The 17,124-nt window shown below is 41.4% G+C and overlaps 1 protein-coding gene across 7 annotated transcripts in view; it reads right to left on the minus strand.

Annotated features, from left to right (window-relative positions):
- Positions 1–17,124, minus strand: part of LOC144722733 (protein diaphanous homolog 1-like) — a 112,231-nt gene that overhangs the window by 69,365 nt on the left and 25,742 nt on the right. For all 7 annotated transcript variants that reach the window (XM_078601085.1, XM_078601084.1, XM_078601086.1 and 4 more), the window contains 9 exons: positions 13,604–13,712; positions 12,545–12,655; positions 11,704–11,822; positions 11,421–11,537; positions 9,614–9,732; positions 8,730–8,794; positions 7,626–7,826; positions 6,103–6,723; positions 4,125–4,242 (listed from right to left, as the gene is read on the minus strand). In XM_078601085.1, the coding sequence (XP_078457211.1) occupies positions 4,125–4,242; positions 6,103–6,723; positions 7,626–7,826; positions 8,730–8,794; positions 9,614–9,732; positions 11,421–11,537; positions 11,704–11,822; positions 12,545–12,655; positions 13,604–13,712 (1,580 nt within the window). The remainder of the gene's footprint in view (positions 1–4,124; positions 4,243–6,102; positions 6,724–7,625; positions 7,827–8,729; positions 8,795–9,613; positions 9,733–11,420; positions 11,538–11,703; positions 11,823–12,544; positions 12,656–13,603; positions 13,713–17,124) is intronic.

A 17,124-nucleotide genomic window follows, 5' to 3' on the forward strand; every position in this document is an offset into this window, starting at 1 on the left:
TGCACGGAGGCACAAATGTACGCATACATTGTTGTTATTAATCAGCGCCATGCTTGAATATTATTTTTAAAGGACGAGGGCACAACATAAAACAAAATGATGACGACAATGATACGAGCACGAGGGGTATATATCACCGTAAAAAAATATAGCACACGTGTGAATAAACTTAAACATAAAAACAAATTAACAGCCCTGTGCATTAAGCTTTGTGTGGCGTCATTGCACGGTAGGTGCTTACTGGGGGCGCCTATCCTCTGGGATAGAGCATCGTTACGTTTGACAAATGGGCTATGCCGTACACTATCCATCAGTAGGCCCCTTCATGCACTCTTTGGCACTAGGCCTTAGCTGGGGGGAAAAAAAAGGCAAGAGTATAGAAATATATAATGAAATTGAACAAAACAAGCAAGAGGATTGGAGAGAGGGAGAGAGGGACAGCAAGAGAGCAGGAGAAACTGAAGATAGGCAGGAGAGACTGGAGAGAAAGCGAATCGGGACAGAGGGAGAGAGAGAGGCATTTTTAAAACCTCTCATATGCGAACAAATGGGCCAGAAAGCAAAAACATGCACGGTTAGCGATCCGATGGAAGGAGAAGAACAGCAACCGCCGGCAACCCGAGAGAGGAAATCTATTTAAAAATATGCGGGAAGGAAAATGACCCCATACCCAAAAGTCAGCCAGAGGCATTGTGTTCTGGTAAAAGAGCTATAACTCTACGTTCTACTTACATTTGCAAATATCAGCTGGGAGTGAAGAAAAATAAAATATATCGTGTATGAAAATGAAAAACCCCTTCCTTTTAAAATGAAATTTCCAGTGCAACATTTTTCACATCTATACCAATAACAGATCAAGGGTGGAAATGGGAAAAGTATATAAACTGTTTCAGGTTGAGCAAAAGTTTATTTTTCTCAAGGTTTAATTTATATTTTTAGAGAGATCACTTTCTTAACCCTTTCAACCGAAATGACAAATGTTCTTCGTGCATTAAAACGTTAAAACGAGTGTACAATACTACAGAAAATACCAAATCAATGCTGCTGATGCACAATTGCTTTCCTCGCATGAAATGTGCCACCTCTTTCCGGGTGTAAGATTTCAAACGCATCATGACCAAAATAATTAAAATCTATTTCATCACACACATGTCAACACAAGGCAGTGTACACAACCTATAGATTCTGCCGCTCACTGTCTGGCAAACAGATTCACGCCCGGCTTGCCGTCACCGTGCAAAAAGAGTTGAATGAATTACAGTTGACAGTTCCTTAAAAAATGACATCTTCCAACGAAAATAAAACCACACTTTTCATTCCGCTGCTCGCTAATCCCAAAATTCCAATTACTGGCAAAGCTAATGAATGTAGCAGCTAATGGTGTGCAAGGAGCAGCATTCCGGAGCTGCTGTCACTTCAGTTTGGAGCTGCCGACTTAATCATAAATCACGATTAGCTGGATAATGAAGATTTCGGACAAAATGCCGCCACATCAAATTACCTGTGTGCTGCATTAAATGGGGTCAGCGGCACAGGAGGTGTGTGCTTTCGGAAGCGACTTGAATATTGCAACTGCTGAAAACCTTGCCTGCCTGTCATGCTAAACCATGCGAAGAGTACAGAGCAAAAAAAATCTACGTAAATGTCAGAAGATAGTATCATGTTAGGTTTCACCAATATCTCCTGAAAGGTGTTGGGGGCACCGCTATATCAAAATTCAAGATTCCTACTGCCCAACTTTTGCTGTTATATACATTGAACTGCCAGAACAACAGGTATCGAGGTGCTCCATCATTATGGTATATTTATATCCACAATACACAACGTATAGGCATGACCTAAATCAGTGCTTTTCATGCTAAAGTTTGCTTGAGTAATGAAATATATATTCTTTCAAAATTTGCATGAAGTTGCTCCTGGTGCATCCGCAAACCACTCATTTCAGTTGCTGCCGTGTTACCCAGGGCAAGCGTGCAAGTACGTAACCATGCGGGTTCAGTACATTATCGACTGGCAACTGCTGCACCACATTGATCACTGTAAAATGCTGTTAAAAACTTCAGTACGGCCCGACAGAATAACCTTTTCCCAGAAAAGCATCTTCCGATACCCCCTAGACCTCCCCAACCACCTCTCCCCCCAACACCAAGCCAACTCTTTCTGTGCTCCCCCCCACCACTGCCCAAACAGCAACACTCAGGGCCCGGCCCGGCACAGTCCCTGGTGGTTTGTTGTAACCCGTGCTAATTAAATCAATTCTCCGGCAAGTCGATTCCGCCGCCAGCCTTAGCGCCGGCCTTGCGTTCCAGCACTCCTCCCTTGGCTTGGAAATGCATCATTACAGTGCGATAAACGGCAAGTGCAGCACAGGACAACGCATGATCATCCGCTGCCGCAACTCCCCAATGGTTTAGGAATGTGGGGCTGTGTACGCATTGGGAAACATGTTACGAAGCTGCACAAGAGAAATACAACGAATGCAGAGAGATGTAGGACTAATGCAAGCAATGAGCTGGAATGCAAGGGTTATCTGAATAGCAAGGATGAGAACAAAAAGGGCAGAGCTTCTTCTTGATACATTCCTACACATCAAAAAGGATATTATGATAAATATTTGAGATTATTCATAGAAGTGGGATCTACAACGGAACAAACCTGATCGAATGACGAGTCGCCTACAATTAAAATCGCTCTTATTTGTAACCCTATTATCTGCAAGTGTGAAATCGTCTGTGGACACTCCCAATTTCCGTGGGTTGATTAGTCATATCGTACATTTTTTTACGGACAAGGGTTTATCCAGAGGAGATCACAGCAAAGCCTAAATTCAACCTGCTACCTGTAATTGGACATGGATAAGATGATAAACAATGAAGACCATCACAATATTCATCACATTGTTGTTGCTACTGCAGCATATATCATGTGCACATACTCTGAATTAGTGCTACACAAATTATATTATATTGGTCTTCTCTATGGATTTGTGGCAATGCTTTAAAAATGTTTCGTTTGACTATACAGTTTTTTCCAAAGCTTGATATTATTGTCACCTTGGTGAAATTCAGGAGCGGTAATATTTAAATGGATAGCAACGGGACACGTTAAAATTTGATTTGGAATGGATGACACGCAATAATGAATACACCAAAAGAAGCAAACCTTTGCTTGCGAATTTATTTATTTATTTTACAAAAAAAACCATGGACAGATGTAATTTACACCAGACTTGCTCTTTACAAAAGGGCCAGAATAAACTGCGACTTGTGCCTTGTATCCTATTCAGGGCAAGGAAGGGGATGCCATTAAACTGGCACAATTACAGCCGCTAATTCAATACGCCCACTCCATCTACCCACTCGCTCACCCAAAGATCTATTAAAGTACCATAAATGTGGCTGCTAACGCAATAAATGTGTGTTCTTGAGGTTCACACTGGCAGCGACAGATATACCTGCTTTTACAACGTGCTCAATCTGTCACTCTTATGCATTTTGCCTTCCCAGCAGATAGACTCACTACCAACAGAAGAGCATGCCAATGCAATATACCGATGGCATCCATTACGTCAATTTTAAACAGACAGACACCGGACTGCAGATATCTATGCATGCAACAATAGTCAATATTGCCCTTCCAAATTGATTAGCATCAGAAGACAATTGCAAAATCAGCCTGCTTTGTATTAATCACTGTTAAAGGCCTGCGCATGAATCGGAAGTAGTGTGGTCAATACACAAAAGAAAAAGGTTGCCAATATCGTAAATGTCTTTAGACAATTATCGATTTCCTATTATGTTACTTTATGTGTCTTGGTACAGCAGTGATTTATAAATAAAAGAGAGTTTGCTACAAATTTTGATTAATATGCATTAAAATATACAGTACAGAGCGGTGAGAGAAATCAGGATTCTCCCCAACAAATATCAGGTAACGTCAATGTATAACACACTGGAATGCAACGCTGCGTTTGAAGCAACGCAGCAAGAGGTCCCCAGTTAAATAAAAGACATCATCACTGACCATTCAATAAAAACAAATCCATTGGGAAGATTTTGATTTGTTTGCAATGCCGTGCAGCGTGGAATTAAATGCCCTGGATGTGCATTAGCGTGTGACCCCACCTTTGGCGGCTTGTGCTGCAAAAGTTTGGGCCAGCTTTGAAAGGACATCTGGGTTTTCAAAACGTTCCTCCTTGGCCTTTGTCCAGAAGCTGTTTTCCTTGAACTCCTCCGGCCTGATCTGGAAGAAGGTACACAACTTTAAGTGATGCTATCCAGCTTTTTTGTAGCATACTGATACGTGCTAAAAAGACAAAACAATCCTTGAAAAGGACATTTATTTAAAAAAAAACATGTATCTCTATCCTTGAACATTACGAATGTGTTTAAACGTGGTCATTGCAACGCCATTTCAAAAGGGTGGTCATCATCATCATCATCATCAATCATCCTCAGCATTCATGACCCGTGAAGTCCTCCCCACATAATAGCCAACCAACCCTCGCAGTATTGCAATGCCATAAGCAATCTTCTGCACAAAACCTAATCTTATTGCTCCATCTAGAGTTGCATCGCTCTCTCGTGTGTTCCCTCCCTCGGCTGACATTTCATCACCAGTGTCGTCCATTGGCCAACATCCATTCTAGTGATGTCGTAGCCAAGCCCACTTTCTTAACAGTAAATGTGTCTATAACTTGCATTTATTATGATCTACACATTTAGCTAATTGTGTAATCAGTGTAATTGCCAGCATGTATTTACATGGTAATTTGTGCACATCTCTCAGATTTTTGTTCAATTTTCTTTACCAATGCCCATGTTTCCTCACTGCATCGCACGCTTGCAGAAGCGCGTCTGCAGGCATTCTAGAACGATTTTCCATCTGATATTAGAAAGCCACTGTAGCTATGCACTTTTAAACCTAGATTGAAAACTCTTTTTTTTTAGAGCTGAATTTTTCGTGTTTAGTTTGTTGTCCTTCACCCACACCTCCAATCAACAAAGTTGGTAACGTACGATACGAAATAATTTCAAAATACACACATTTCTGATCCATATGCATAACAGGTACTATGGAATGATTTCAAACTGTTGTCCCTGAGGCACACTACTACGTTGCTTTTCATTATTAAATTAAATTTTCCAAAAGCACACCAACTGCTCACATTCCCCTCTATATTCCATCAGATGTCAGTTTCAGCTTCCTGAAGGAAGACCAGTCAGCAGAAACGATGAAATATTCCCGACCTCTTGGTGAGAATATTTTATTATTATTATTATTAATGTTAACCTGTTATCTTCATTATTCAATCATTCTGACCCAGCCTTCCTTCGTGAACTGCCCTAGATAAACAAAGTTCAGTTGTATCCCTCTGACAATTCTTTTCTTTTGATCAGCAAACCTCTTGTACAGGATTTTAAATTTCGATTTAAAACTTTCGTGACTGCAGGGAGTGAGAACTCCTCTCCGAGTCGAACTCATCTTCTCACATGCAATTTGTTACTTTCTGCATGCAGCCTCAGCGTGGTTGTCCCATCATTATATTTTTTTTGTTAATTTATATACATGTGTTTATAAATATTACACAAACATTGATTTAGACGACAAAAGGTATTTGAATCAGTGAGAACTCATAGTCACCAAAGCTCTTACAGAGACATTTATAGAGTGGTCAGAATGTATCAATTCAATGTACAACATAAATCAGCTATGTATATTCCGATTAAATATAAGCTAATGTAAAAAAGCCTTAAAACTGTGTTGCTGTATGAATCCTACTGAACATGAGCTTCGGACAATGCATTTCAGTCACGCAAAACTGTTTGCTTTAAAGTTACCCTAGAGGTTGAATGATATACAATTAATTGAGGATTTAAATATTTATTGCAAAATCAAGTGCACCAATTAATCACCTTGTGGAGAACACCACATGCGATCTAGCGAAGTTCATACAGGACACACCTGCGGCCGGTTGCATTAAACACATGAACTGAAGAAATCTCAATTAATTACCGCTGATTTAAAGAGGAGCCTTGGGTAATTTTGTACCTCCAGTTGTTTCATTCGGGTGACCCCGCTGATCCTCACTTTGCACCTTACCTTGGCCCAGTTGGCACGCTTCGTGGAGATTTCAGGCTTGTACTCCTTCTTTGGCTGCAGGCCAAAGGGCAGGCTCGGACGCTGTGCGGCCAAGGTGAAAAGACCAGGCGGCGGAGGAGGGCCTCCCATCCCTGGTGGCGGTGGAGGGGGTCCCATGCCAGGAAGTGGGGGAGGAGGTGGTGGCCCCCCCATGCCAGGTAGAGGAGGTGGAGGAGGAATTCCACCCATGCCAGGTAGAGGAGGTGGAGGAGGAATTCCACCCATGCCAGGTAGAGGAGGTGGAGGAGGAATTCCACCCATGCCAGGTAGAGGAGGTGGAGGAGGAATTCCACCCATGCCAGGTAGAGGAGGTGGAGGAGGAATTCCACCCATGCCAGGTAGAGGAGGTGGAGGAGGAATTCCACCCATGCCAGGTAGAGGAGGTGGAGGAGGAATTCCACCCATGCCAGGTAAAGGAGGCGGAGGAGGAATTCCACCCATGCCAGGTAAGGGAGGTGCAGGAGGAATTCCACCCATGCCAGGTAGGGGAGGTGCAGGAGGAATTACAACCATCCCAGGCAGAGGTGGTGCAGGAGGTGGGGCTGGGGCTCCTCCTGTTGAGTCTGGTGCAGCTGGCTTGATCTTCAAAGAAAAGGAACACAAAATCATCGTGGCTATATATATACTGTAAATATGACCGAAAATGTTACAAATATTCAGGAGTAGCTTCTAAACTCAGGGATGATAATGTATTTGCTGTGATAAATAAGTAGTACATACATTCTATAAAACAAAGCATACAAATGCAACTCGATGACAAAATAAAATTAAACATTCACTGCAACGAGATCATTCATTCGTATGCACCACCACCGATGGCATGATACTTAATTTTGTAAACAGTTATAACAGTTGAAATGCAATGTATTTTTTACATTTTTACTTGTGACCCTTAGCGAAAGTGACAAGCACCATGCTTACAAAAAACTCCAATTGACAGCTGGTCCCTCCAGATCACATGGTTGGATATAGCACAATGGTCACAACCATAATTATATGTTCCACCCGGTCTTAAAATGTATATAAAAATGTAAACTCTCCCAGCCATGGTGGCAAAACAATTACCATTGTTTTCATCATCGACACAATAAATATAACATGCCTCCAATGTAGTACATCTGGAAGTGCCCTGAGGCAGGAAATCCCCAATGGCAGCTGTCCGTGAACGTAGAACAAGCCTGCAAGCAGGAATTACAGTTTCCCATCTGGAGGCGATGTTTGTATGCCGGCTTCCCACTTCGCGAGCAATTGATCAAATTTGGCAAATTCGGAACGCGATGCCGGCACGCATCGGCCTGCTCTTAAACGACAAACCACGTGGGATCTTTAATGTCCACTGTCAAAGCAAATCGACGCATCGTATTTAAGGTCAATACAATTGGCGGCATTAACCAGGGTTGGCCGCTGGCCTCGAACCTCTGGACTGTGTCACCGCACGACAAAAGGCGAGTTAGCACAATAGAGATTGAGAATGGCAGAGGCACCTCGTCCCTGGCTCGGGCAAACTCCTCCTGCAGTCTTAGCTTCTCTTGGACTTGGAGCTGCAGTTCTTGAGCAATGCGTGTTTTCTCTTCTTCCAGTTGAGTGGCTCGTGCCTCAGCCTCGTACCTTCGAGTTTCCGCCTCACCCTCGCGCCGCTTCAACTCGGCCATCGCTTCCTGTCGCACTGTCATCTCTGCCTCCAGCTGAGGGATTGTGTTGGAAAGGACTTGGTTAGAGGAATAAACTGCTCCGGATAAAAAAAAATCATCATCAAGAATGCCGCGTATAGGCCCAAAGGCTCAAAATGCCAAGCGGTCAGCAACAAACGGCGCTGTTGAAGTCGGAAACAAAAAGAGCTAATATGTTTCTTGAATTGAGAAAGGTTATAAGAACTTTCGAAAACAGACAATGGGAGGGAATTCCAAAGCCGAGTCATGCGAGGAAAGAAGCAGTGAGAGAAGTGCTGTGACCTGCAGTGTGGTGGTTGAACAGTGTGGATGAGACGGAATGGAAAGTCAAGGAGAGGGAGACTTCAACATGGGTAAAATGCTCGTTGCGACTCAATGGCGATGTTCATATATCAGCAAGGGCAGCAAGAATTTAATGATATCACAATGAAACATTAACTTTTTATAATAACTTACATTAAACAAAGATATTCAGTGAAATTCAATTAATGCCTGTTATCGATGTTTTACATCAAACCGAGACAGGGAGACAATACCTTTTAATACCTTTTAATTAGCTTTAATTCCTAAAATAACTAAAAAACAAAGAGATAAATCTATCTGTTTAACAGCGCTGGTTTAAACTACCTCTGGGTTGCATTTTACCCATGAGAATTACTTTTTATTTTATTTCCATGTCATTAAACTGTTACATTATTAAATGTAATCTACATGGCCATTATTCTTACTAGATCTAAAAGAAAGGAATGCTGCAGTGGAAATAAATTTCACTTGAAAAATCCCAAGGGAAAATTTCCCCGTGAACAAATTACACTTTGTGTTATCATTCCACCCCACCAGCCCATTTTGAAAATCCATTCAATTTAATCATTAATATCTAGTGAATTCTGTATTCACTGCCTCCACAAGATGACTAACCTTTTTCTCCAGTTCGCTGGCTCTTAACTCGTATTGTTCGACCTTCTGCTGATTCACCATATTTTCTGAAAACACAAAAAGTTTAAACAAAAAAACAACAAACCAGGCAACAAGTATTGGCAAAGTGCAGTCAATAAAATTTGTGTCAATTTCTGAAAATCTCCACAGAATGTGTTATTTTCTAATAATAGTGGTCTATCAGGCATAACGCATCACAGTCAACAGTTTAGTGTGACTATTTGTGCGTGAGAATTCATAAAATGTTCTTTGTACACAAGAATGGAATTCAATGCTTGCCCTAAATTGCGTCAGCTCACCAATGATGCATGCAAATTTCATTTTCCAGTGGAAAATATGAAGGAAATTTATTGCATGACCAATATTCGTCACTTAATAAGGATATTACAATTTGGCAAATTGGTACTAATCACGTACATATTTTTTCTCTTTCAATTTTAATCATAATCTAAATATGAAGGGAAAATGTGTGTATTAACTAGGTTTAGTCCATTCAGTAAGAAGACGACCTAAAAAAATGCAGATATTTGCTCGGGAAAAAAAAGGATAAAATTATCAGAACTTTTTATTTTCGGTATCCGCTTCATACTGATAGTACAAGGATATTACAAAGGTACGACGTTTCAGACAAGCACGGTCGATCAATAGGGTGCAATGTTGCTCGATGTGTTTTACCTACTTAGTAATCTGCGAGTAATTTGATCAAATTTGGACTTAACATCCGCTGCGAAGCAGTCCGTGCGAAGCTCGTTAACAATATGAACATTCATTTTGGAACAAAAACACACATTTTCTGTAGAAATAGTTGAGTCAAATTAACTTTTATCTGCCCACGTTGTGAAAGTGATTATTATATGGCCAAGCACCTATTAAATTATCAACGTCCACGTGGAAGCGACTTGTGGAACGGAAGTCAGGGTCCACACCCCCACGGTGCAGCACCACTTGTGAGATGCATTCCTCGATGAGACGGAAATATTGAGGCCTTTGCAGAACAAAAGCACACACAAAAAACACAAAAAAACACAAATATCCCCCAGAATAGACTTAGCAGACTGTTGGGGCAAGTGCTGTTAGCGAATGGCTCCTATGAAGGCCAGCACAGCACACATACAGCACAGGTGGGGGAGGGGAAAAGGTGGCCATCACCACGCCCGGCACACATAAACGAGCATACACACACATGTTAAGCATAAACAATATGTAAAGTAGAAGGCTAAACACAAAGATTCTCACATTTCTAGATGGTATCTGACTACTACTGCCTAGGTATCGGAGGTTGTCCTGGAAGCTTTTTTTTTGCATCTGTATTGATAAAGCTGAATTCTTAAGTCAGTTGATTTAGGTGAATCAATTCAGTTCTTGATGAAGCTCCACTCACATGGAGAGACACATCGGACATCATACTGAACAACAACATGGAACAACATACTTTTTGTTTTTTTATTTAATTTAGTTGTTTTCATTTTAATTGATTTAGTTTTTTTACCTACGTGACTTGACCGAAAAAAACTAAAAGTATGGATCCTTGCAGTCACGAAAACTTAAAATCTAGAACGTGGCACAATCCAACCAAACATCGGGAATCTGCGGCATCGAAGTGTTCAATTATTTGCCACCTTCTATAAAGTAGTGTAGTAAAAACCAGTGCAACCCAATAACTCGAGGAGCGCAGGTGATTAAAATTCAAACTACAAAGGTCGTAATGTTTTCCTAGGAGTCTTGTACGGCAGTGCCATGAGAACGCCGACTACAATCCTTTGCATGCGCAAGCCCTTCGTACAACGTGGACAAACATTTCCCTAGCCGATGCTCAAAGCACCCAAGTAAAAAAAAAAACCTCATTTATAATGCATTTCTCGATTACCCTGTAAATCTAAATCTGCTGGCAGCAGCAGTGAGAGCCTGTCAACTTGCCGGCGCGTCTCTTTCCCAAAGCCCGTCCATTCCCCTGGTCTGTTTGCCGGGCCCCAGGGCTACAATAAAAATCCAGAATGACGGCACAGCGCTGGCTTGGACAAGCACCGCTGAGTGCTGCTCATCACATAGCTAGCAGCCGGTGTTAATGACCGGGATAAGCCTCACGATTAGGTACAGCATGCAGGAATTTATGGAAAATAAGCCTGGCACCAAAATTCTTCCACAAAGCTTCAATTTGTTTACTTTAATTAAATGGCCATGGAAATAAAATAAGGAAGCAGATCAGTGGTACCCAAAAGGATTTCGTCATGCTCGCTGCACCATTGCATCTGTGATAAACAGATGCTGGCATTTGGCCATCTTTTAACCCTTGTTTTACCAGATCGTGAGCCCCAAAGGACAATCCCCTCTTCATGTCTCTAGGATAAAGGGCACATGCAGTCAGGCAGCAAGAAATCATCTGCCAAGTCGAACTGTTTATATTTATCAATTTAGAACAGTTTACACATGGTCTTACACCTTTGTGGCGATTCCTTAATTAACTTACGAGCCACAGTATGCTGTAGCTGCAGAATATTTTCAGCTGTTCCTGCAGATTAATAAAAGGTAGCGCTGCCAGTGTGAAAAGAAATGCCACATTGGCAGGTAAGGGTGCTGATGGTGACATTGGCATTGGGCCAAGAGAACAAAAACAAGGCACATGAAAATATAAAGAGGGCAGCAGCAGAGTATGGGTACGTAAGTGGACGGCACCTGACAAGGAAGTCGTTGCGAATGAGCAGCAAGTGCTGCATTATGGACAGGAAAGGCTGCTCAGCTTGGGTATCCTTCACCGTGTTGGACAGGAAGGCGTACACATCGTTGATGTCAGTGCAGACAAAGGTTAAAGAAAACAAATCTAATTATGCATTTCACATGCACCTCACAACTGCAGCAAAATAATCAGATTCTGTGCAAAAAAACAACGTATTTGCGCGTAAACATTTGGCAGCAAATCAACGGTTCAAAAAGCAACATAATGGTTATTGAAGGATATTCCAACTCTCCACGGATATCTTGCAGACGCTGAGCGAACTCCTGGAAGTCGCCCTCTCGGCCCTCGTCAAACACGCGGAGCTGCACCTCCAGCTGCTCGTTTTGGATTTCCCTCAGGTGCTGTCGCAGGGCAAGTGCACAGCAGACATGATACACGCGTGCCCCAGCTTGCACGCATATACATTGCTTATATGTCACCCAATAATTGTTTAACACATTTTACAACTGTCACGCTAAATATCATTATCTGTCAATGTCATTCTGTTTGGGGATTTTTATATTTTTTTATATGTATGTAGATCGAAGGCAAAGACAACACTGATTTCTACTCAATTAAGCAATGAAGGCAGTCTACATCATCTATTGAGAGCACCGAGCCAAAGGTCGAAATTCCTCCTTCTTATGGCATGGGCGAGTCTATCCATAGGACAACCACTCTTGACTGTCTTGCAAAGTGGTACTAATTTTATTAACCACGAAAGGATGATGAGTCAATCCCCAAAACAGGATTTGAACTTGTAACCTTCTCGTTCCGAGCCGATCGCTCTTTCGCTGATCCACCTCGACCGATGGAATTAGGCATTTACGAAAGCCTGCGGAGTCTTAACATTGTAGTACATTAGTATTACTTATTATTACGGTAATATTTAAAACACGTTAAATTGATCGTCATTACATTATCTCCATTTAAAGTATTGAACATACATTTATTAAACTTGAGTCATAAGCTAAACAGTACCAACGCAAAGTGTGAAAAATAAATGAGCGTTAACATTTTACAGTAGTTTCAAACAAACAAAAATCATCACAGATTGCTCAAGCAGATGTCAGTGCATGGGTACCGTAAGCGCCTTGCCTAGGCCATTGCGCATGAACTCGTTACGGAGATGAATCCTGAATTCTAGATCCTCCGGGGTCTCCACCAGAGCGTTGATGAGAATCAAGCAAGCAATCTGCAGCACACACACACACAGGTGACAACAGGCGTTCGTTTAATCAGGGCGGCCAATGTAGGCTTATGGGTAATCCGAGAGAAGGCGACGATTAGAGGAAGGAGTACCCACACTTTACCCCAACGCATGTGACCTGCCAATCAACTAACTGTGGTGTAACCCATTTAAACTGCTGGATGGACGTAGGTGGGGGTTTATTTTAAGAACTTTGGCCATTGCTTCAATGAGCATTGTTCTTAAAACCACGAACTCTGAATTGCAAATCCAGTCCGCTAAACCATTCATGCCTAACAGCTTGAAACAATGGGGAAAAAAGGGTCTAATTAATCAAATGATTAGTTGAAATTTGGGTTAGGTTAAATAGTTAAGAACACTGTGGCCCCTCCAGAACAGTTGTGCACGCCTGCCTTGGGGTCTTTTTGGTACAGGGTTCATGTGAGCAAAGGGAATGGAAGCAATAGTCAAAGAAGCCCATTTTGCAACAATTATATTATCACCGAAAGAGCCAATGGGACAACTCAAGTAGTCTATTGCACACTGGATAGCACTAATATCTGGCACTTGAAGTCATGAGCTGATTTTTCCACACATTAGTCCCTCCCAACATGGATTATGGAGTGGCAGCACAACCGACGCGTCATATACATTTACTCAGTGGAACCTTTCATTTGTGGACATATTAGCGGGCCAACATTGATATTAAAACGAGAGTGGCTACTCCTGGGAGGAATTAAGCAAGTTTAGAGAACAATCGGTGAATTTTAATTCGTAACAAATCAGGGGTGATCTTTGGTGAGCGGAGTGTTAAATATGCAATTTTACTGCAATTGAAGTACAAAAATTACTCAGTAGGCACCTAACCATGTGTCCTCTCCCCATTTATACACAATTATGTGCAATTACTTGTCTACACAATCATTAAAAAAAGCATATTTTCTCCCAACACACCTTAAGTGGCAGACTCTGCTTTACATCCAGGCCTTCAACGATGGGTTGGAATCGCTCCTGCTCACAGATCTCCGCGCATTCCGCAAGCGCATCCAGCACTCGGCTTGAGCTGACAAGCGGCAGCACACACACACATAACCAGACACACACAGATATAAAAAAAACACACACACATACATAATCTAGCCCGTTGCAGTGTGCACGTTTTGGCCCGAGGGCCAGGAAGTGTCTTCCTTTATGATAAAGTTTCTTCTTGTAATGCTCGGTGCACATTCGCCCAAATCCGTGTTTAATTTGCAAGTGTAGACATCCAAGGAAGTATGCTTTTGCAAATGGTTCTGTAAAGTGTTAGGGTTCAAAATAAATGGCACTACTAAGCTGTATAACTACTTGGATTCTTTAATTTGTTTGACTAATAGCACACTTAAATCTGCTGCTGCCGTGAGTGTGAAGAGGGTGGTTGTAGGGTGGGTAGACAGAGCCTAGGGAGCTCTACGTATCGTGGTGTTAGGAGGAAAACCTCTCCTTTTCTCAACCGTAAAGTAACAATGTGGTTTACGGCATCCTTAAGCAAGCATTAATTTGGAGAGGATGCCAAGCTTCTACATCAAAACGAATTGTTCTCACACATTCCTGCTTATTACTACACTTGCTTTCAATCGAATTCAAGTAAAGGCGGAAAACTGAATTGAACAGGAGAACAGACTTAACACATTTACAATGATTTTGAAAATCGTGAATTTAAAGGCAAACTGTATTTTCCTAGAAACTGAATATTTGTGTTCGGTTTTTTTTGAGGCGGTGACATGGCCCAGCGCATTTGCCGCTTGTTTCAAAGGTTCATGGTTCAAATTCTAACGGCCGCCCTGGTTAAAGGCAGTCACTGCATCGCGCGCTTTCAGATGCACTTCTGTGGCCGTCTGGAATGCTTTTCCTTCCAATATTAGGAACCCACTAGAGCTATGCACTTTATTTATTTTATCTTTAGAACTGCTTTTCGTGTTTAGTTTGCCATCCTTCCCCCGCACCTCCGATTTGCACGGTTGGCTAAGTACGGTGTGAAAGAAGTTCAAAATGCGCACATACAATCCTGTAGGTGTATTTACCCTAAAAATATGCAGTCTGCTTCACATTGCTCATGAAAGAGCCTGTTATGTCATTCACAAGAGGGGGCAATTGTCTGCCGGCATCATGGACCAATTTACCAAATTCGAAAAATTACCACAAATTACTCAGTTGGAACTATGCTTATAAGTCGTGTACCCACCCCTCTCCACCCCCACTGAACACTTAGCAGGACACTCGTGAAAAGGAGTCATGAGAGTGAATAATACAGACATTTTATTTACTATTCATGTGTCTTGTTTCAACATGCAATCTCAGCGGATACAAAAACGGTTGTATAATGAATGTAAAATTAACTTTACTTAAGAGTGTACTTTAATTGACAGGAAGTCAATCGTATCACAACTCCGGAAAATTGATGAGCCGCTGAGACCACACACTAAGGTTCAAACAAGTGAAAGATCAGTTTGGAAAACTCGTGGAAATTAATTTGGGCACCTAGGGCACGTCCTAAAGATAAATACCAGTTAAAACTTTGATCACAGCAGGAGTCCCTTAGCGTCTTTGCGAACCTGTGAATTTTTTGGAAAAACATAAGCATATTTTCCACGTCTCGTCTCTTCCGATACCTTCAACATTCGGCTAAGACTTGCCTGTGAAAGTGTTTTGCCCTCCAAGAAAATGTTTCCTTTGAAAGAAACGAGATAAATCTCAAGCTGGGTATGTATGGGTTTTTTTTCTCATTTGATCAATTTCTATGCAATTGGGCAGAGCCAGAATTGAATATGTACATTTCAAAGGCCTTGAAAGATATGGCAAATTATTAATATGATGGTGAAGCAGCTTTTTTACTTGTAATTCAGATATAAACTATTTGTCCACTTTCTTGATAAAGGATAAAGGCTCATAAATCACCACGGTGTCATACGTATTCAGATTGATTTTCATTTTCAATACATGCCGGAATGTCCATGGTACATTCAACATCGTCCATCAAATCATACCTTATACAAATGTTTTTTTTTGTTATTATAATCACCTTAAAATTTTAAACACGTTTCATTATCATTACACTTCATCTTCTCGGTTCTTTCGGTAAAGTCACGTAGAAGGGAAATAATAAAATAATAAAAATAAAACATAATAAAATAATTCTCACGACGTTTCGGCCACAACGCAAGCAGCCGTCCTCAGTTGAAGGACAGGTCTGTCGGAATGACAGCGTCTGAATGGCAGGTCTGTCGGAAAGACAGCGTCTGAATGACAGGTCTGTTCTTCACCTGAGGACGGCTGCTTGCGTTGTGGCCGAAACGTCGTGAGAATTATTTTATTATGTTTTATTATTATTTTATTATTATTATTTTATTTCCCTTCTACGTGACTTTACCAAAAGAACCAAGTAGATGAATCCCTGCAGTCACGAAAGCTTTAAATCGAAATCATTACACTTATTTACACAGGAAAGCCTCCCTTAGTCGCAAGATATGTTTTCAGGAAAGTCCTGCCAAGTTTTAATTGCTCCACACATTCTGATCGAGAAATTTACGGCAATTTTCAAATGCGGAAAAAATGTGGACCATTACGCAGCGCCACGGTGGCGAGATGTTAAATACCTCACCTGGTATGCAGAAGGTCGTGCATTTGATCCCGACTTTGGAGTGTACATGTTCTACCCGTGGGCCCTCTACCCGTGGTCCTTCAGCTTTTCCCTCAATTATTAATAAACAAGCATTTAGTTTTGGCTGCTATAAATTTGCAAATGATAAGCCAATTAGTTGAGCTATCATTTATGGCCAGGCTGCTTCTGAAATAGAGTTATATAGCTCAGTGGGCCTTACCTGGTAAAATAAAAAATAGTTGCATTTTTTATTTAGTTCATACAATGGCCTACTCCTTCGAATGACATCACGTGTTGTTTAAAGCCCCACTGTGAAGCAGATGGCGCATATTTTTACGGTTCATACACACGCAGTATTAATCATGGCAGCCATTATCAGAATCTGTATCTAGACTGGAGGAATCCTGTAAGTTACGAAACTCTTTTTCACAGATGTTCAGCCACTGGATTTGAATAGTGAACTTCTGTAACAAGCAACATGGCCTCGCATTAGCAAGGCCATGACTCCGTCCCATTTGTATTACTCAGAAAAATGTGGATTTTTTACTTTGAGGTTTTATTCATTTGTGAAATTGCCCATTTGTTTGGGAAACCTTTATATTTGTTTAAAACGAGAATGCATATTTAAAATGTGGGGAACCGGGAAAAAGCCAGATGAAAATACATTTCAAAATATACCAGCGTCGGCAGTTAAAGCCTCCCTAATGGAGTGCTTGCTAAAATATAGGACAATGAAACACTGAAAACTGGTGTGCTATTGCACTTCTTCCATCTATCATACAGCATGTAGTAAAATATATCTTTGGTGCAGTGTCACTTTCCAATAAAGTACAACCAG

The sequence above is a fragment of the Lampetra planeri genome, chromosome 15 (assembly GCF_965212315.1).
Source record: "Lampetra planeri chromosome 15, kcLamPlan1.2.h2, whole genome shotgun sequence".
Classification (NCBI taxonomy): Eukaryota; Metazoa; Chordata; class Hyperoartia; order Petromyzontiformes; family Petromyzontidae; genus Lampetra; species Lampetra planeri.